At 50.4% G+C, this 21,164-nt stretch overlaps 1 protein-coding gene across 2 annotated transcripts in view; it reads left to right on the top strand.

The window, feature by feature from the left end:
• P4ha2 (prolyl 4-hydroxylase subunit alpha 2) overlaps positions 1-20,188 on the top strand; it is a 31,350-nt gene extending 11,162 nt beyond the window's left edge. Inside the window, exons 6-16 of one of the 2 annotated variants that reach the window (XM_052195832.1) lie at positions 2,452-2,589; positions 6,110-6,349; positions 7,766-7,959; positions 8,759-8,935; positions 13,498-13,568; positions 13,782-13,881; positions 14,614-14,667; positions 15,205-15,270; positions 17,545-17,613; positions 17,979-18,075; positions 19,723-20,188. In XM_052195832.1, coding sequence (XP_052051792.1) covers positions 2,452-2,589; positions 6,110-6,349; positions 7,766-7,959; positions 8,759-8,935; positions 13,498-13,568; positions 13,782-13,881; positions 14,614-14,667; positions 15,205-15,270; positions 17,545-17,613; positions 17,979-18,075; positions 19,723-19,793 — 1,277 coding nt within the window. In that variant the 3' untranslated portion in view covers positions 19,794-20,188. Of the gene's footprint in view, positions 1-2,451; positions 2,590-6,109; positions 6,350-7,765; positions 7,960-8,758; positions 8,936-13,497; positions 13,569-13,781; positions 13,882-14,613; positions 14,668-15,096; positions 15,157-15,204; positions 15,271-17,544; positions 17,614-17,978; positions 18,076-19,722 lie in introns of both variants that reach the window. The other variant, XM_052195833.1, reaches the window with a different exon arrangement.
• The last annotated feature ends 976 nt before the right edge of the window (positions 20,189-21,164 follow it).

The following is a 21,164-nucleotide window of genomic DNA, read 5'->3' as shown; positions in this document are numbered from 1 at the left end:
CCCTGGAAGAGCAGTCAGTGCTCTTAACCACTGAGCCATCTCTCCAGCCCCAAATTATAATCTTGGGGAATGGAGAGATTTCACAGTGGTTCAGAGAACTGGTTGCTCTTGCAGAGGATCCGAATTTGGTTCCCAGGACCTATATGGTAGTTCACAACCATCTGTATCTGCAGTTCCAGGTAATCTGACCCCCTCTTCTGACCCCTGCAGGCACCAGACATGCATGGTGCAGACACACATGCCGGCAGAACTCTCATTCATACACGTAAAATAAACCTTTGAAAACATTTTTTAAAAACTGTATGATCTTGGGCTGGTGAGATGGCCTAGTGGCTGAAGCCCTTACCACCCACCAGTGAGGACTGAAGTTTGGATCCCCAGAAGCCGTGGAAAGCCAGGCAAGTGTGTCTGGCCTTATCCCAGCACTTGGGAGGCAGAGATGAAATTTCCCAGGCAAGCTGGCTAGCTAGACTCGCTGATCCATGAGCTCTGGGATCATAGACTTGCTGATCCATGAGCTCCGGGATCACTTGGGCACTCTTGCTTCAGTATATAAATAGAGGGTGATTGCCAAAGACACATGACTTCAGATTTGATCTTCCATCTACATTTGCATGCATCCGTATGTACCCGCCCACATAAAAACACTCCTATACACATCGACAAATGCTCATACACACCAAAAGAATCTGCTTATGTGTACACACATGGACTAAAGCATTAAAGTCTCATTTGCTTTAAGGGGTGAATGAGTTAAAAATGAGTCAAGTGGGCTGAGGCAAGCGGGACGACAGAGGCGTCCTCCGGATCTTTCCTACGTAGGACATGTTTACGTGTGTAAACAAACAAAGCATGTCTGTGTGGATTTGACAGAAGCGTGCATTCAGTCCTGGGCTCCCAGCTTCTGTAGATGCAGCTAAGCGCGCCTGTGCGTGATTATAATAGCTGGATAGTCATCTCATAGTGATACTGCACTGCACCTGGGGTCGTTTCCAAACTTTCAGCCTCTTTTACATGCGTTTTGGGTCTGCCTTTGATTATTTTTCTAAGTTAAATACCCAGAAATGGTATTTACAGGGTGGAGCACAGATTTGTTAAAAGGTTTTTTTTTTTTTTTTTTTTCCGGGGTAGTGCCTTCTGTGGGTGAACACGTCCCTGTCACTAAGAAGAAGAGAGGGTCTTGGTCATGGAAGGGTGGGCTGGAGGTAGGCCAAGGGATTCCCAGCCTCAGGCTGGGCTGGGCCTCTTCTCTTGCTGAGTGCTGATTAACTTCAGACTAGCTGTCTCTCTGGCTGAGACTGGTTACAGCCACGTGACCCGCTGGGGTTGGGGTTGACTGGGGGCTGGGTAGTCTCTGGGGAGGGATTGGTGAGCTCAGAGCCTCTGGAGCTGTGCCTGTGAGCTCACGGCCTCCAGAAGCCACTGCCTTTCCCAGACCCCACCCCCCTTCTCCCTCCCATCCTGGGCTGGGCCTGCTGCTCAGAACAGCTCAGAACAGGCTGTTCTGCCTGCTTTCTGGGGGAGGTAGGCATGGAAGCCTACACAGATGCAGACGATAGATCTCTGCACTCCAATGTCTGATCTTGTCATTCCCCCCCTCCCCTTAACATCTGGAAATGCTGTGATTACCTGGAAGGTGATGGGACAGGCCCAGAGAGCAATCACTTATTTTCATCTCTGATGTTGGCTGCTTGCCCCTGAGATAAGTGGGAATCCTGCGAGTACCATGTGGCTATTTCTAGAGGGTTTTCTTTTTCCTGTATACTAAAGGCGTCCGAGTTCCTGACCGTATAGCTGTGAAGAAGATGATGTAGCAGCTTTTTGACACTCTGGCTTGCTGTGATGAGAGGGCGGCGTAGCAGTGGGCGCAGCTACTCTTGGAAAGGGGCCAGGGACAGACTGTGTTGGTGCTCCCCTCCCAGGCCCCAGTTCTTAGGTGAATTCAAAGGCATGAATCATTAGTATAGCAAGGCCTGGCTTCTACTTGGAGCCCTCAAATAACAGGAGTTGTGTCTCTGGCTTGGGACCAGGGCTTAGGGCCCTGGAAAAGCCACCTGGGGCCGCTTCAGTGGCCAAATCTGTCTAGGCTCTGGGCTGTGGCCTTGGGTACAAAACGGGGAGCTCATACCCTGACTACTAAACTTTTCTGTGCTAAGCTGTGTGCAGGGCTTTTTGGTTCCAAATGAACAGCACAGGGGTGTGGGGGTTGGGGGTTGTGGTGTGTGGGGTGTGGGGTGGGAGGGGCTAAGGAAGTTCTGCAGTGGAGTCCCCAGGGAGGACTTCCCAAGGGAGGGAAATGCTTTATTATCATTGTTGTTACTGCTATTATTTTGTTGCTGCACCAGAATGTGACAGCCTTTGAGGGAAGGGACAGGGAAATCCCATTAGCTAGAGACCTGATGACTGTCTGCTGGGTCAAGAGTGACCTCTGTTCTCACTGTCATTTGGAAGGTTTTGTCGCTAACCTCTCAGTTCAGCGGCAGTTCTTCCCCACTGATGAGGACGAGTCTGGAGCCGCCAGAGCCCTGATGAGACTTCAGGACACGTACAAACTGGATCCGGACACGATTTCCAGAGGGGAACTTCCAGGTAACGCACCTCATTTGCTCATGTCTTCTCAGACTGGCTTAGGTGGTGTTGGCATTGGTGCTGATCTTTTGGGTTTCCATTCAGTGCCAGTCTCCCGTGCTCCAACCCCTACCCCAGTGTCCTGGTTCAGGTATTAGCCAAGACCTCTCCCCTAGTGTGAGAGGGAATTGAGGTTGTAGCTCAGGAAACTCCCTGCGGTATCCCGCTCCTGGAGGATCATCACCTGGTGGGAGGCCTGCTTCCACCCCTGAGCCTCACACTGCTCTTGTCCAAGGCTGATCCGGCTGATCAGTAGGCTCAGGCTTGCTGCTATGTCCTGCTGACATCCCATTTGCATTCACCCCTCCCTTCTCTGGGCTCTCTCCTTGAGTTCATATACAATGCCCTCCCCCCCCCCATTTCTTATTTATGTCCCCCTTTTCTTGCTCTCTGTCGTCTGACATTTTATGAACTCTGTTTTTGCCCATCTTGTATTTCTACCATAGATCCAATGATCTCTTGAGCCCATGACTCCTCTCCTGCTGAGGCTGCTGGGTAGTGATTTATTTTCCCTGGTTCCCACATACTACTGTACCCACAGTGCCTTTATCTCTCCCTTCTCTCTGTGATCCTGTTCTGCAAACTCCCCAGGAGCACTGGGCCAGGAACACTGGGTCAGACTACAGGTATAACCTTAAGTTGACAGTAGCATCTGTCGCCGATTGCTTCTTTCTCTCCGATGTTCTAGATTCTGGCTGCTGATCTCTGGCTTTTCTCTTTTGACTCATCTGATAATTCATTCCTCTGCTTTTGTTTGCTTGCTCTTTAAATTGTCCTTTTTGCTTGCTTACTGCCCATTGCTAGTGGTTATAAGACTTGTTGGCCTTGGGGGGTTATTTGAGACCAACACACCCAAGGATCCAATTGGACTTCATTACGATTTAAACACCACCTCACTCCTTGGGAGTCTAGGGGAAATACAGCAGAGAGACCCACGGGCTGTAGGTTCTGCCTTCCTTCTTGAATGTCCTGTTACTGGTTAGTAAAGGCCTAGGCTTTTGGTGTGGAGGATCCTTTGGGGCTAGCAGGGAAGACGGTTTTCTTTATTCAACCATGAGGCCAGAATGAGGAGGTAATTCTGGGAAGCTTTTTGGCTTATAGCTCTGAGGTATGGTTGGAGGTAGAAGGGAGCTGTATCCTGACAGTGTCCTTCCACAGTGAACAGGCCCCTGGCTGTCCTGAGTGGGGCCAGAGGGCAAAGCGAGCTACTGTCCAGAACGTTTACTCTGTTCACTGTTCACTCTGAGCCCCTCCCCAGCTGCGTTGCCGTCCGTCCGTCCGTCCGTCTGTCCGTCCATGGATGCTATGCAGATCTGTGTTCAAAGGCTCCTGGGCTTCTAGCCAGCATAGGCCAGTGCCTGCAGACATCTCTACCAGGATAGACCAGTGCCTGCAGACATCTCTACCAGCATAGGCCAGTGCCTGCAGACATCTCTACCAGGATAGGCCAGTGCCTGCAGACATCTCTACTAGGACATTCTATGGTTTGCACACACTTCATCTATTCCAGATTGAAGTTACTTCATCTGATGTTGAACTGTTTACCCTCAGTCTTTATCTATTATTTTAGCTACACAAAGCTCCCCTGTCCCTTGGCAGCCTAAGCCATGACCATAGTCTGTGGATTCTGTCTCTTGAATGCCCTCTGACCCTTCTCATACCTCCAGCTTACTCAGGATAATTTTTTTGGTTATCCACTTGGGTCAGATGCTCAGGAGTGACCCTCAGTCTCCCTGTAGGTGGTCCTTGAGGTCCCTCCCACCACCTCCTTGGCGTCGGTGCCTGTTCTTGGCATCCTCATCTCTCTGCTCCAGGACCCTTACCCGTTCTGGGCTCCTCCCTGTCAGAGAGCCTTTCATCGCTCAGCTTAGCTGTGGAGGACTCCACGGGGACTTCAGGGAGCAGACACTTGAGTTTGCTTCTAGGGAGGATGCTGAGTTCTGGAAGTCATTCTTCACATTCTTGGCATTCACAAGACATGTTGATTATGGCTGCTGGTCTTTAACATCCTGAGGCAACATCGTCATATGTTATTTCATTGAATTTTTGGCACCAGCCCTTTAAAGCTGCTACTGGTGTCTATTTAGGTAGATATTATATCTCTTTAGATAGGGGACTGAGTCTGAGGCTGGGCAAATTGTCCAGAGTCACACAAATGGTGGGCATCTAGTAAGGGCTGCACATCCAGGCTCTCTCCAGGTCCAGACCACAGCTTGTTTACCTGTGTTACACATCCTCTCCATAATAGGTTCCTGGGCCCAAAGAGTCAGCGGGGATTCACAGAGACTGTGGAGAGAGGGAAGGCGACCCAGAAGATCTCTAATCCTTGGCCTGTCTATGACTCCATTTTGTGTTTACTCTCTTGATATCTCATCACATGTTCCCTGACAAACCTACCCCCGGTCCTGAGCCACCAGGATGAATAGAGTCTGGTCTCTGAAGCAGCTGCCACCTGCAGCAGGGTTTCCTTCTGGGAAGATGCCCATGGTGGACCTTAGGCAAAGAGAGTGATGCTCCAGCAGTTCTGTCATGCCAGCCACACCCGATAGCACTTACTAGGGAGATTCCTGCAGTCTGCAGGGAGCCCCTAACCCTCCTTGTTCCCTGGGATCCGTTATTCTCTGAGGAGCACAAGCCTCTCTTAAGCTCCACATCTCCCTAGAGCTGTTGCTGTTTCTCAGATTGGAACTGTCTCTGTGGTCGCTTTCCCCAGCGGCTGTCCCATTAGGCACAAGGCATGCTGAGCTGATGCTCCAACATCTTTGTTCCTTGTCCCCATTGGTGTCTGTCACCTGTTCCCTTCCCTGTATCTTCTTCCTCTTAGTTGCTGCTCATGCTACTCCATCTGTGTTCCCTGAGGTCCATCCTCGAACCTTCGCTGTTGGTTCTTCCTTCAGACTCTCCCTGCATGTCACTGCCCTCACCGTAGCTCTCATGCCACCTGAATTCATCCATGTTTTCTTTTTTTTTTCTTTCTTTTTTTTTTCCAAGACAGAGTTTCTCTGTATAGCCCTGGCTGTCCTGGAACTCCCTCTGTAGACCAGCGTGGCCTTGAACTCAGAAATCCACCTGCCTCTGCCTCCCAAGTGCTGGGATTAAAGGCATGCACCACAACCGCCCAGCTTCACCATGTTCTCTACTTTCAGAGTTACCTGGCCACTGCCCTCCAAGCACCCCCTCCCCTGTGTTGACCCACAGGACCGATGCCTCCGACCTCACGGTGGAATTTCTAGACTCCCTCTCACAAATCCCCCTCGCACCTGAGAGGAGTCTGAGCCTTAGACTATGAACTCTAACTTGAACTAAGCCAACCTGTTTATGTATGTATCGGTGACATTTCGTAGTGTGTGGCATGAGGTCCCGGTGGTATTCTGCTTGGATCATGTTCCTCTTTCGGTGGCCCAGGCTTTTTCTAAAGTAAGCATCTCCCTTCTTAAGCCAGCATCGTTTCAGAACCTGACTGTTGTTTTCCCTGCTTCAGGAACGAAGTACCAGGCTATGCTGAGTGTGGACGACTGCTTCGGGATGGGCCGCTCAGCATACAACGAGGGCGACTATTACCACACTGTGCTGTGGATGGAGCAGGTGCTGAAGCAGCTCCATGCCGGGGAGGAGGCCACCGTGACCAAGTCCCTGGTGCTGGACTACCTGAGCTATGCTGTCTTCCAACTGGGTGACCTTCACCGTGCCGTCGAACTCACCCGTCGCCTGCTCACTCTTGGTAAGGAGGTTGGGGGTGGGGGGCAGGGGTAGCAAGGGAACGTCTCTCCTGCTGGTCATCTCTTGGAACTAAATCAGTTTGTTTGTTACCTGGCTGGTGATAAATGTCTTCAATAATTTCAATTGCCGGATCCTCATATTAGGATGCCTCTGGCATCCTTGTGTATACATGTGTGTTGCTCGTGTTCATGTATGTTCATGGGTATGCATGTGCGAGTACATGTGCACATGTGTGTACATCATGACACTTTAAAAAATAAGGACCTGGTGTTATGGTGCCTGTACCGCTAAGCAGGATGGACCCTTTACTGTGTTAAATATAGCTTGAGAACCAAGCTGTACTGCTTCTGGATTGCTACAGTGACAGTAATTCCAGCTATTAGTGACTTGGTGTCCAAAGTAGGACTTAACATGACATTTGTATTTTGTATGTCTTGTGACGTGGGACAGAACAAGGTCCAAAGCACTGAGTCTTTAAAGCTCACTGGCTCCTCCTACTAATACACGGGAATGCTGTCTGAAGTTTCTTGGAGCAGCGAGGACTTGGCCTTGCCCTTGCTTTCCAGGGCCCCAAGTGTGAGGTCAGGTCATATTTGAGCATCCTGCAATACCAACAAGGGCAGAGGGTCTTATAGATCCTATCGAGTGAGTTAGAGGCCAGCACATACATCCTGGTTCTTCTGTGTGGTCTCATCTTAAGTCACTGAGCATCTCTGGGACTCACTCAGTCTTGTTGTCTGGAGAGTGACACAGAAATCATGCTATGGCGGTTGCTTCAGATAACATGATGTCCACCAGAGCTGTGACTCTTCCATTTTTAAATAGAGTCATGATACTTAATTAATTGCATGGGGGGGGCATTGTGCAAGTGCCACAGAGAACATATGTGTGCACAACTCTAGGGACTTGGTTCTTTCTTTTCACAGTGTGTGGGTCTTGGGGATCGAACTCTGGTCACCAGGCTTGGCATCGAGCACCTTTACCCGCTGAGGCATCTGGCCTGCCTTGAGCCTTCTCTTTCACCAGGATCTCAGCTTGTGTCCTAGCTGTAGCCAGTGTGTGATATGGTTGCTGGGCCTGACTACGCTCTGGGGAACAGCTTTAAATAGTCAGCTAATTACAGGGAGGAGGCAGAACCCAGAACTCAGGGGGCCTCCAGGAGGCCTGAGAAGGAATTCCACCCCACACCTAGCTCCAGGGTAAACATACTCTCCTTCAGTGACAGGTCTCCCTCAGCACTGGACAAGGGGAAGGAGCTTTTGGCTGTTGGGCCCTGAGTGACGACGTGCCCTGTTAGGTGCTACAGCCAGCAGAGTGCCGCATACCAGTGGGCTGCTGGAAAGGAAGCACAGCAGTTTCTGTAGATGACCTCACAGATGTCTGTGGTTCCCTTGTCCTCACTTTTCACTCTTTCCAGACCCAAGCCACGAGCGAGCCGGAGGTAATCTGCGGTACTTCGAGCGGTTGCTAGAGGAAGAAAGAGGAAAGTCCTTGTCAAATCAGACAGATGCTGGACTGGCAACCCAGGAAAACTTGTACGAGAGGCCCATGGATTACCTGCCCGAGCGGGACGTGTACGAGAGCCTCTGTCGAGGGGAGGGCATCAAACTGGTGAGCCCTGGGAAGGGGCTGGCGGTGAGCCCTGGGAAGGGGCTGGCGGTGAGCCACGGGACGGGGCTGTCTGAGGCTGGGGGGCTGAGCGCTGGCTCTGGGCAGGCAGCGGGGCAGGTTCCACTGCCAGTTTGCCTTTTTCTCAACATCTGTGGAGGCTGGTTGGTGGGCATTCTCTGATGCACAGGGCAGGAGCTTGTCCCCCTTGGGTGCTACAGGGAGAATTGCCATCCTCCAGGGCACTGTGTATGTCCCACTCACCCAGTGTGCCTACCTATCATTCGACTCGTTGGTTTGAAGAAAGTGATGGGTGTGGGTATGCCTCACGTCCCCAGGGTAGCCGTGGTGTGAATGACATGTGAGACTCAGTGGTAAACAAAGGCAGCACTTGTTGGGGCTGGGTGTCTGTGTCCCTGGCTTTTGAGGGCCACTGAGTCCCACTGATCCTCACAGCTCCGTATGAGGGAGGCTCTCGCCTTCCCTGTACCCCTGACTGCCTCTCAGTAGTTTCTGTGTGGAAAGGTACTCCTCATCAATAACGCTTCAGACCTATTCTAACCTCCATGAAAAGGGTTGTGGAGTGTGCCCTCTGCCACAGGGATTGTGGAAATGAGGTGACCTTCTGAGAGAAGGAGAGCTGTATGGTTTGGGTGAGGTCACTTCCTGCTTTGGTTCTCTTCTGTGGTGAAGCTGATGACAGTCTTGGTCATAGAGGGTGAGACCAGTGTGTGCAGACAGCCGGGCTGGGACTGAGGGTAAAGACTCATAAGGCTCGGGCCCTGTGCTCTGTGCTCCCCAGACACCCCGGAGGCAGAAGAGGCTTTTCTGTAGGTACCATCATGGAAACAGGGTGCCACAGCTCCTCATCGCCCCCTTCAAAGAGGAAGACGAGTGGGACAGCCCACACATCGTCAGGTACTATGATGTGATGTCCGACGAAGAAATCGAGAGGATCAAGGAGATTGCTAAACCCAAAGTAGGTGTCTTTGGGGGTCCTGCTGGGGTACTGAATGGGATGGGCAGGGTGCAGTCCCTCCGACCGACCACCTCTGTGGAGAAGCTTGTCTGTCCCCTGCTCTCACCAATTGCTGCATCAGTTCATTGGCATGCTGCAGACTTAACCTGACCTTGACGGTTCATCGCCCAGTGGGGGAGGAAAAGGGACATAGGATGGACAGACATGAGCATAACAGGCCGTGTTGGAAGCGGGGCATCTCAGTGACAAGTGCCAGGTCACCTGGTTGAAGGGCGGGTGGATGGGTCGTTTTTTAAGGAAATGTATAGCTCTAGAAAAGTGGAATCTCTGGAGCTCCAGATCAGGACTGCAGTGAGATGTGAGGGCTGCAGTGAGGGGTGATGGGGGAGAGGTGCAGCAGAGGGGGGAGGGCTGCAGTGGGGGGGAGGGCTGCAGTGAGGGGGAGGGCTGCAGTGAGGGATGAAGGCTGCAGCAGAAGGGGGAGGGCTGCAGTGGCGGAAGGACTGCAGTGAGGGGAGGGCTGCAGTGAGGGATGAAGTCTGCAGTGGGGAGGAGGGCTGCAGTGAGAGGTGAGGGCTGCAGTGAGGGGGAGGGCTGTAGTGAGGGATGAAGGCTGCAGTGAGGGGGAGGCTGCAGTGAGGGGGAGGCTGCAGTGAACTGTTTGACTTGGAGAAGATGTATATCCACACAGTCTGGATATCCTTCATCTTCTCTACCTATTCAGATATTTACATTTTCAGTTCAAACACATTTACACATCTTTCATTAAGCTTGGTTTATTTTTGTAAATTTTCTTCTTGGGAGTATTTTAACTGGTTATAGTGTTATATCAGTTCACTATTTTATGCTAAATTATTTACATTTATTTATTTATTTATTTATTTATTTATTTATTTATTTATTTATTTATTTAATGTAAATGAATACACTGTAGCTGTCTTCAGACGCACCAGAAGAGGGCATCAGATCCCATTACGGATGGTTGTGAGCCACCATGTGGTTGCTGGGACTTGAACTCAGGACCTCTGGAAGACCAGCCAGTGTTCTTAAACACTGAGCCATCTCTCTAGCCCCTGCATATTTCTTTTTTTAATGTAAAAATCTTATGTAATTAAGGCTGGCTTCAATATATACATCCTTCGGCCTCCCAAGGGCTAGAATTACAGAAGTATAACATTATACCATTTTCTACAGTGCAGGCAGTCAAACCCAGGGCCTTGTGTATGTTAAGCAAGCACTTCTTTAGCTGGTCCATACTCCTAGCCCGATATGTCCAACTATTGGCTTTTGAAGCATATCTCACAGTGATATCTAGTGTTTATTGACTTTGGTGTGGCAGGACCTGACTCCAGCATTTCATGTTTATGAACTGTTGTTCGTTGTAAAGACTCCAACTCATCTTCAGAAAGTTCTCTCCTTAGGAAAATGGAGAAAGCTGGCCTGTATGGATCAGAGGTGGTAGAAGTTCTTTTTTGGGCTGACTTTCTTGGGTTATCTCAGTAGGATTGTCATCTGCAAGCAAGGAAGATGTTGTTTTGCCTTCCTAATTCTTACAGCTCCTTTGCCTTGACTGTCTTATTGAGCTGCCTGAATGTCTACAGCATTATTGCAGCAGACATTCTTGTCTTGTTTCTGAGTATCATGGAAATCCAACTGGTATTTCTACTATGTACGGCATTGACTATTGGTTTTGTGTATGTGTCAGGTTGATACAATTATTCTTGGATTCCTGGCCCATAGATGAATTGATCTCGTTTAATCTCTTCTGAAGAGAACTGTGGGCTGCCATTTCCCCCATGCTCCCCCATCGCAGGTGAAGGGGAGGGAGGAATTAGCTGGCTCCTCTGGTCTTTGTTTGTAGTGGCTGAGGTTGCCAGGAGCTTCTGCTCATAGACAGACCTAAGATAGGTCCTGGAGTAGCACCAGAACCTTAGAACAGCCTTGGATTGAAGGCCTAGCACATCTGGAGCCAGGGTCTGTTGCTGATATCATGGATGTCACCGAGAGTCAATCTAGTCAATGTGTATGGACAACTGTAACCAGGACTCATTTCACTCCCTGGGTCAGTTCCAAAGTTCTCTAGAAAAGAAACCCATTTTCATGGTTTCTAACTGAGAGAGGCACTGTCAAGCCAAAATCTCCAGAGATTCCTCACCTGCCTTCATCTCAGACACCGAACATTTCTCTGTGCACTTGTGCATACATCGGGAAGGTGGCTGGCCTTGGGATAGTTGTGTTTTGAACAGGAGCCATGTGACAAGCATACACATTGGCCGCCATGCACTGACCTCTTCTTTCCGGAGGCTAGGACAGACAGATGCTATTCTGGCTTTGAAGTGGGGCCAATGAGCTTAGCTTGGCTTGTGGAGAATGCCTGGCAGCTGTCTGTGAGTCCCCAGTCTGCTTTCAAAATAGCCCTGTGTCTGTCCCCAGGGCAGAGCACAGCTGCCCAAAGTCTTTTTTGGGCACCAGGCCAATGCTGAGGCTCCAGTGTTTGCACAGTCTAGTGGCCATGATTGTCAACAGACAGGGATGGCCATCCACTAGTCTCAGAGAAGGACCATAGACAGGAGCCTGGGAAGCCATCTTCCCTGAGTGCTGGCAGCCATCTTTACATTAGAATGTTATGAGGCAAAGTGACCAGAAGGGTCAGTTCATTTCCTGACCACACTTCTGTCATGCCTCCTCTCCTCCATCCCTCTTGCTACCTCCCATTCCAGGCCACTGCCATCTCTTGCCCTGACCCTTGTTCCAACATTCTGTGACTCTTTTTTCCCATTCTGGTGTCTCCTTTGTCAGCTCTCCATAAGGTGGCACAATCGGCCTGATATTGTTGCTGTCCCTCCCTTGCATAAGGACTTCCCTACTTCAGGTTGACCATAAGATGGCAGCAGACCCGTGTGCTTGCCTCCTGCCTGTTCTCCTGACTACCTCAGGGAGCCTCATGAGCCAGTGCCCTTTCATCCCGGGCCTTACCTGCTACTGTGATGTACAGGACCCAGGTGCTTGGTACCCTAACCTGGACCGGCAGAGGGACAGGGTCCCAAGGAGGAAGGGTCAGGGAGATCAGAGATAGCGAAGATAGAACAGGTGGGCTCAGGAGGTCTTGAATAAGATACGTCTTATGCCAACACAGGCTTTCAAAGAAGTTCAGCATCATATATACTGTTTCCAGGGTCTAGTGAGACAGTGCCACTGAGAAGCTATCATACAGTAGGACAAAGCCAGCAGGAAGCTAATCAAGGTGTGTTGCCCAAGGGGAATACAGGACATCTCAACTCAAGGCCAAGGGCATCAGAGAGGCGCACACAACTTTGGGACTGACAGCGATAGGCCCTTAGGGTGGAAAGGGTTTGCGTCTTAGGATCCAAAGCTTCAGCTCCCCAAGGCCACGGTCACAGGCCATTACTGAATCCACCAAGAGTCAGACATTCTTCCACACACGAGGACCTCAGAGAATAATGACTTATGTCAGCCTGGCTCTCCACAGTACCCATGCACTATAACCCCTTGGCTGTGCTCCCATAGAACATTAATGCTCACCCATGAGCTTTTAGTAGTGTGCTTCAAGTACCTGGCCGGTTTTCTACTGTCTCCACTTGACCAAGTTATGTGATATCACGGGGCATGTCTTGGTCACGCAGCTTAGCATTTGGCACACAGTAGGCATCAATCAAATTCTTATTAAAAGTGAGAGTCAGCAATATTCTGTTTGGTTCATCTATACTTCTACCTAGACATGTCTGTCCTTACCAACCCCACATCATGTGAGACCATTAGGACAGTCCATGCCACAGGTAAGGTATCTGTACCCTTTCTGTAGACAAGGATATCCCTGCTGGTAGTATTTGCATATTTGCTAAGTCTTTATATAGAGACTGGAAGCTAAGGTAGAGGAGGGAGGGTGTGTGCATGCATGTGTGTGTGCGCGTGCATGCGTGCGTGTGTGTGTGTGTGCGTGTGTGTGTGTGTGTGTGTGTGTGTGTGTGTGTGTGTGTGTTTGCCCATAATGGGCGGCTTCTGCATTCACATACCTCAGATTCCTGCTGTTTTCTTTGTTGACTCTGGGAGGGCCCCAAGGGACTGGAAACTGCTTCTTTGCGGAGCAGTGGGAGGCCAGCAGGGTAGGAGGCACAGCAGACAGTATTTGGATAGCTTCTTGGCAGAAGGATGGGAAAACTTTACCAAGTCAAGAGAAGTCTCAGGTTGAGGCTCAGAGATGGCCCAGTCTGAGTGTTGTGGATTCATCAAAGCCCAGACTGTGGCGGGAGCCTGTCAAGGGGCGCCTTGTTCAGGGAAGAGAAATGCATGAATAAAAGCAGAATTCATAAGCATAACAGTGCCAGCAGCATAGACCTGGTAGGTGAAGGGGTGGGTAGTGAGCAAGGGGGTGTGGCCAGGCCTCAGAGCACAGAGGAAAGTGGAGATTAAACTGCAGCTTGGGACCTCAGCTAGAGCCAGTCTCTGCAGCTGTTGCCCTACTGTGTGGCCTCAGTGGTCTCTGGGAAAACACCAACACCAAGAAGGGGAACTCTTCCCCCCCCACCCTTTCTCCCTTTCAGCTTGCAAGAGCCACTGTGCGAGATCCCAAGACAGGTGTCCTCACCGTCGCCAGCTACAGAGTTTCCAAAAGGTGAGCAGCGACGTGGGAGGTCAGGTAGCTGGTCAAGCCCAACCGTGGAGCTTCCCATAGGATGCAGGAGCAGCCCGTGCTAGCTTATCCAGCCTGCCGCACTGCCTCACTCTCTAACATTTACCCCGTGTTGCCTGTGAGTGCTGGCCTTGCCTGGGCTCAGAGGATACCATCTAAGGCTGCCGTGCATCTCTGCTCTTTTCTTTTGCCCAGTTCCTGGTTAGAGGAGGAGGATGACCCTGTGGTGGCCCGAGTCAACCGCCGGATGCAGCATATCACAGGGCTAACTGTGAAGACTGCAGAACTATTGCAGGTGAGTCCCTGAGGCCAGAGGACTTGGGAGGGGTTCTTTTGGGGGAGGTGTTTGCCCAAGGTGCTCAGGCTGTGAGAGAAGGCTCGCCCTTTTCCTAATTAAAGGACCTGACAGAAGCCAACTGACAGAGGGGAGGTCTGCTCCGGCTCACGGTCTCAGTCCACCGTGGCGTGGCTTGGCAGCAGGAGCTTGCAACATAGCTTGTTCACATCTTGCTGGATCGGAAGCCAGAGGGCTGGCCAGAACCCACAGTAGATATAACCTTCGTGGGTCATGCCTGTGGTCCACTTCTGCTAGCCACGTCCCAGATTCCAGCCTCCCCACACAGTACCACCAACAGGGGACAGATATCTGCTCATACGAGCCTTGAGTTCACATTCGCAGCCTCCACACGCAAAGCCGAGTGTGGCTAAGCATTTTTCTGTTGCCCCAGCTGCCGTGGAGAACACGGACCGGAGGCTTGCTGGATGTCAGCTTACCTTCAGGTTCTCTGTCGCAAGGGGATAAGGTAGAGCAGGGTAGAGTGGATACGTGACGTCCTCCTCTGGCCCAGGCATGCACACAGATGTGCACATATCACCACATCCATATACCACATACATGTAGTACACACACAAAGCTGGGGGGGGGGGTGCTATTCTCAGGCCTAGGGAGATGGTATCCATGGAGAGCTGGGCTGCTGTGGGGCTGTTCAGACTGATGACAAATGCAGTGCTGTAATCCCCTCTCCAGGTTGCAAACTACGGAATGGGGGGACAGTACGAGCCACACTTTGACTTCTCAAGGGTAAGGCTCCGAGAGTCTTCTGCGGGGGGAGGGGGGCTCTTCTCGCTGGTTTGAGAAGGTTGGAGCTTCTAGAAACACTTCAGCTGCCACGGCATCCCTCCTCCACCTACCAGGTGAAAGGGAAACCTTCTGTACTCCTCGTGAAGCACCTGCAGAGCCCAGCGGAGCCTGGCTGTGTCCCGTTGCTGTGCGGGCGTTTGGCTTGATAATAAAGCCAGGGACCTCTCTAGGTCCTTGTGAAATTTTCCTTGCCTCTTCCCCCTCCCCGTTGTTGTGCTCTGCCTGGGGTTCCCTTTGTCCCCCTGTCCCATTCCTGGCTGTTCAAGGGAAGGCATACTTAACTACCTTCCCCTGACCCTTTTGGTCCCGGTCCTTTGGGTGGCGGGTAAGTTAGTTGCAAACTTGGATAAAAGTTGTTGTCTGTTGCAGCGACCCTTTGACAGCGGCCTCAAAACGGAGGGCAATAGGTTAGCGACGTTTCTTAACTATGTAAGTACCGGGCTGGGCGCTCTCGTTCACTCTCGCTTAATTTTATAGAGCGATGAGCAAGATGCTTTCAAGCGTTTAGGGACTGGGAATCGTGTGGCTACGTTTCTAAACTACGTGAGTATGGTGCATGGTACCTGATGGGCCCCGTGGAGACCCTGGGGCCGCAGGGCTCCGTATCCCAGCCCCATCAGGACTCAGCATCAGCTGCTGCCTAGGGGATCCTCCGTGCCCTTCTTGCCTAGAGTAGAGAGGGTTGGCTTTTGTCCCCATGGGTGTGCTTGCCGTTCTGCTACTCCCTGGCTCCCTGCCCCCAACATTTTTATTTTTTCAGCTGTGGTAAAATATACATAACATAAAAATTACCATCGTAACAATTTTCTGATGTGCTCTGGTGATATTTATTAAATCCATCCCTAATGTGGACCATTTACCATCTGTTACCCTAACCCTTCTCACCTCATAAAATGGAAACTCTGTTTCTATTAGAGAGTATTTCCAGAGTCCCTTCCCTACCACCATCCTGCTTTCTGAGACCTCATAAACCTCATCAAAGTGGACTCCTGGAACTGTCTGTGCTTTTCACTGGCTGATTCCCTCAGCCTGCTCTCCTTAACAGATGTCTGTGCTGTGGCTGGTTCTGCTTCCTTTTGATGGACACAGTGCTACTCTGAGCTTTGGGGATGAGAGCCATGGTGGCTCTGTCCTGGTAGCAGAGAGCACAGGAAGCAGGGAGGGGCTTTTAAAAGATAACTGCTTCTATTTCCTCAAAGTGTGGTCGGCCATCTTCCCTCCTGCCGCCCGGGCCATCTATAGGCTTCCGTTTGCCTTTCCCCACTGGAATAGCCCACTCTAAGGAAGCGTAGGCAAGGGACTTAGAAAGGAAGCTTATCTATTCCTCTCTAAGTTTTAATTATGTGCTGGAGGTCTGCTCTACACGCACACTGCTGAGAAGGTCCTATGTGGTCTCCACCACAATATCTGAGATCTGACATGGGAGACTCACCAGAAGCATGGGAGAGATTGTTACTTGGTTACCATGGAGACAAACACTGAAGAATTTGCCTAGGCATGGGGTTTAGTAAAGGCCTCATTTAGGAAATAACATGTCAGTTGTGACTCAAAAGTTGGATGGAAATATGTGGAGCATTTTTTTTTTTTTTTTTGGCAAAGAGGAGAGTGTGGGGGCCTGGAAGAGGAAATGTCTGAGATGTTGGGAATCGGACGGGGGTTAGTGACTCTGGAGAGAGAGGCAAGTGAGGCTGACTTGCAGACTCTGGATTGGAACCTCAGCACTGGGGAAGCCACTGGGGATTTTCATCTTTCTTATGAGCCTGCTGAGTGCCTGCCTCTTTAATCAGACTGGTGCTGTGTGTCATACTAGGAAATTTCTTAGCTCTAGGTTTTTTATTGACTTTTTTTTAGATCTAATTTCCATTGTCTTATAGACCATTTTTATTATAATATAACCCAAACGAATCAAACAAAACAAAAAAACTAAAACAAACCAAAAGCAAAATAAAACAAACCAAAACCTGCTTCAAGTAAAAGCATAATTTAGTTTTAGTCTTACCACAGGAGAGACAGAGTGGCATTCTGGGAAAGTGATGGTCTGATGAGAGCAGCTAGAGCCAGAAAAAGGGCCACATGGGGAACGGGGGATACTCCTGGGGTTGGAAGCGGTGGGGAGCTCCTGTCCAGAGCGTGTGCTGAGGCGGATGGCTGAGGCAAGGCCCAGGCTCTGGGTGAGGGTTCAAGATAGGGCCAAGGTAGGCTGTCTTTGTTTCATTGTTTGTTTGTTTCTTTCTTAGTTTTTTAGTTTCTTTATTTTTGAAATATGTATCATATGAGTGTTTACCTGCATATATGTGTATATATATACATATATATATACATATATATATATTATATTCTTTATTTTTTGAGATGTATTTATATTGTATGGGCATTTGCCTGCATATATGTGTGTATCTATATTGCATGTACCACGTGCATGCATGGTGCCCACAGGCCTGAAGAGGACATTGGATCTCTTGGTTGTTGGAGTTACCGATGGTTGTGAGCCGCCATGACTGCTCTTACGCTGGGTTGTATGTCATAGCAGCGAGTGCTCTTAACTGCTGAGCCATCTCTCCAGATGAAGATAGTCATTTTCTAAATAGGCTTGGATTGTTCCCATTCAAGGACAGCCTGAATGTGAGACTTCTGGGGGACTTAGCTCTTGGGCACCCAGCCACAGAGGCTGTCCTGATGAACCCCACAGATTGAGTGGCATGTGGGAAGTCTCCCTTGGCTGAGGGGAGCCGTAGATCAGGGCCTCCCGGCAGTGCTCCTCAGGTTGCACTGCCATCCTTGGCTAAAGGGGCCAAGCTCTCTGCCTTATGTTCCCAGATGAGTGATGTCGAAGCTGGTGGTGCCACCGTTTTCCCTGACTTGGGAGCTGCTATTTGGCCCAAGAAGGTAAGTGTGACTCTTCAGGGTCACATGTTGACACAGGCCTCAGACCTTCTCCCGTCCCCCAGTGCCATTGGCTGTCAATGTGGTGTGCCTTAATTCTTTCCCACTTGCACCCCGAACTGTTCCAACTTCTCCCCAGGGAGAAGGGATGGTAAGGAAGACCCTTCAGGGCAGGTGGGTTTCTAAACTTCCTTCCATTTGAAGGATAGAACTTTTTAGGAACTTAGTTTCCAGAGTCCTAGAGCCTTATCTCCCACACACAGGAAAGGAGGGACATTTCTGCCAAGAGGTGGAGGGCTCTAGATTCTTGGAGCATGTCCTTGCGACTGATCTTTAGGATGTGCTCTGACAGCTCGACTCTTTCCCAGGGCACGGCTGTATTCTGGTACAACCTTCTTCGGAGTGGGGAAGGCGATTATCGAACGAGACACGCGGCCTGCCCCGTGCTTGTGGGCTGCAAGTGGGGTGAGTGGCTTGAGGGCTGGTGTGGGTGGTGTCTCAGCCGGGCATCTGATGCTTGGCCTCAGGCGCAGAAGCAGAGACGACTGCCAATTGCGTTCAATTCTGTACATCACAGAAGGTTTTCTCTGCTGCTTGTAGCACCCAGCCAGAGCTACCACAGCTGGCCGCTGACACTCAGAGAGGCTCAGGGCTGGGGAAGCCTGGGCTGTGTTAGCATCGTAGCTCCAGGGTGGTCTCTGGCAAGGGCTTTAGTGGAGCATAGAGTGAGCTGGGAGCGCAGGCGAGAGGAGGTGTCTGTCCATGGCAAGCGAGATACTTGTGGCTGCAACCGTCTTAGGAAACAGGGCGGGAGCCTGGCTCTCCTGAAGAAGGAGAGGTCTGAGGTGAGGCTGGAGGCTGGGACCAGACCAGAGAGGATGAACTTTAGCCTCATCCTTGCTGTGGAGAGCTATAAATGGCCTAGAATGTGACAGGAAGGGACACACGCGTTTACAACCCTTGGAGTTGGGGGATGAATAGTGATTGGCTCACAGAAAAGGTAAAATGAACAAATGAAAATGTGGTGATTTGGGGAGGAGAAGGTACAGTGCAGGTCTAATCGACTACATGCTGAAAGCCTAGCACAGGTAGGACCCACGCAAGCACTGCCTGTTGATTTGAACTAAAGTTTATCCTTTCACTATCTATGCTGTTAGTCATAAGTCTTCCAGACAGTTTGTTTAGTTAAGTACAGGTATTAGATTGTATTTTGAAATCTCTGACTTTAGTAGTGCATTACTTTAAAAAAAATTGTGTGTGTGTGTATGTGTGTGTATGTGTGTGTGTTTGTGTATGTGTTTGTGTATGTGTGTGTGTATGTGTGTATGTGTGTATATGTGTGTGTATGTGTGTGTGTATGTGTGTATATGTGTGTGTATGTGTGTGTACATGTGTTCAAGTGCTGTGACAATGCATGCGGGGCAGAGGGCAATTTGAAAGAACCGTTTCTCTCCTTCCATGATGTGGGCTCTGCGGTTTAAGCTCAGGCTGACGCTCACTTCAGGAGCCATGTCATCTGCCCTGTGTTACTTTTGTATCCTTGAGAGAGTCCACATTTGAGGAACAGTCATGGTCCGTGCCTGTGACATGGCAGGGACAGTGTTTCAGCCAGGGTGCCCACAGCACTAAGATTCTGTCTTGTAGCTCTCGGGGCCTGAGACTCATGGCCAGACCCTGCCCAGTGCTGACAGGCTCCTGTCCCTCACAGTTTCCGCTTGTCCCTGTCCCAGCCTCTTGAGGGCCTTCACACTGACCAGGGCGGCTCCTGCCTTGAGGTCTTTCTCAGCCCACTTTCTGCATCTACCCCACTTGGAGTGGCAGCCGTACAGTATGCCCACCTTCTTCCCGGGATAACTTCTGTTTGGCTTCCTGTTCTGTTTCAGTACCACTTTTCCCTAACATCGTGAAATGCCCATTGACTCTGTTCCCATGGCAACCTACATACACCCACTGAATCTCTGGTCGGCTTTTGTACCATTATCTGTGTGCTCACATAATTTCACCAGCACAGGAGCAGCTTGAGGCCTGAGGCCGTGTGGCTCCAGGGCAGTGATCTTTGCATGCATTCTGGCTGCAGAACTGATGGTGGAATCGCTTGCTTTCTGTTCACAGTCTCCAATAAATGGTTCCACGAGCGAGGACAGGAGTTCTTGAGGCCTTGCGGAACAACGGAAGTTGATTGACGTCCTTTTCTGCTCCACCCCTCGCTGGCGCATGGTCCAAATCTTCAAGTTCAGCGAGACAGCTTCCTTTGTATGTCCCAGCTCCTGTCAGGCAGGCCATTGGAGGAACCAGTGTTTGTCTGAATTGAGAGAGTGTGTCCTGAGCCGAGTCCTGGGTGACCTGGACCCCACTCTGACCAGCCTACGCCTGCCCTGACTCCAGGAGTGGTCTTGGCATGGCTGCAGCAGAGCCAGACTGTAGCACCCAGCGCGGTGCCTTCCTACCTCAGATATTTCAGGTGGAAGATGTTTCGGTGAAACCAAAGTTCTGATGCTGTTTACATGTTTGTTTTTATGACATTTCTATTTGTTGTGGCTTTAACCAAAAAATAAAATGTTCCTGCCAGAAGCCTTAACTAGCCTTATTTTGGAGTGTTTTGGTTTCGTTGTTATTCTTGTTTGGTGTTGTTTGTATTGTTTTGTATTGTTTCTAGGAACTGGGGCTGGCTTGGCTTAAAATGCCTTTCATAGACCTGAATTCTGATATCCAGCATTTACATAAAAATTGGGGCCTGACAGTGCATCTCTAAATCTCAGTGCTAGGGAGGCAGAGGCAAGCATTGCTGGGGTTGCTGGCCAGGCAGCCCGGCCAAATTGGTGAGCTCCAGGCTCAGTGAGAGACCTTGTTTCAAAACATAAGGTGGAGGCTCATAGAGGAAAGTCTAAGATTCTGTCTCGTAGCTCACAGGGCCTGCCTGAGGCTCATGGCCAGACCCTGTCCCTCACCTCTGTTTCCCCTTGTCCCTGTCCCAGCCTCTTGAGGTCCTTCACACTGACCAGGGCGACTCCTGCCTTGAGGACTTTCTCAGCCCACTTTCTGCATCTACCCCACTTGGAGTGGCTAGTCTCCACATGTCTGTCTTCATACGAACTGGCACATGCGTGAGTGTGTAGCACGCAATCCAGGAGCTCTTTTACAATTTGTCTCGATTTTGTATGCATCTCTGCCATACAGATGTTCTGCAGTGCAGGACACTAGCCTGGGTTCTAGAACTGGCTTTTAACACTGGTGCGTCCCCCAGGCTGCAGTGTGGAAATTGGAAGTGGTAAGTAATCTCACCTGTTCACCCAGAGAACACAGAACACGTTTGCAGCGGGAAAGCTGTTAGTGTTTGATTTGGGACATGTACACTGAGTTGTCCCCGCTGACAAATGTGAAGAATGTGAGAGCATGTGTCACCTTCTGCCGGCTGCGACTTTTCCTGTTAACACTCAGGAGCCGTGTAGGAGGCCCTCCAGACTACATCTCCTTCCCCCGTCCCCAAAGGTCAGTGATAACCGTGGGCTGGTGGCTTGCGGTCACCACTGAAGTTTCCCTCCTATGACCGGGTC

The sequence above is a fragment of the Apodemus sylvaticus genome, chromosome 10 (genome assembly GCF_947179515.1).
Source record: "Apodemus sylvaticus chromosome 10, mApoSyl1.1, whole genome shotgun sequence".
NCBI classification, from domain to species: Eukaryota; Metazoa; Chordata; class Mammalia; order Rodentia; family Muridae; genus Apodemus; species Apodemus sylvaticus.
Note: the sequence above shows the minus strand (reverse complement) of the source record. Positions and strands in the feature narration are given on the sequence as shown.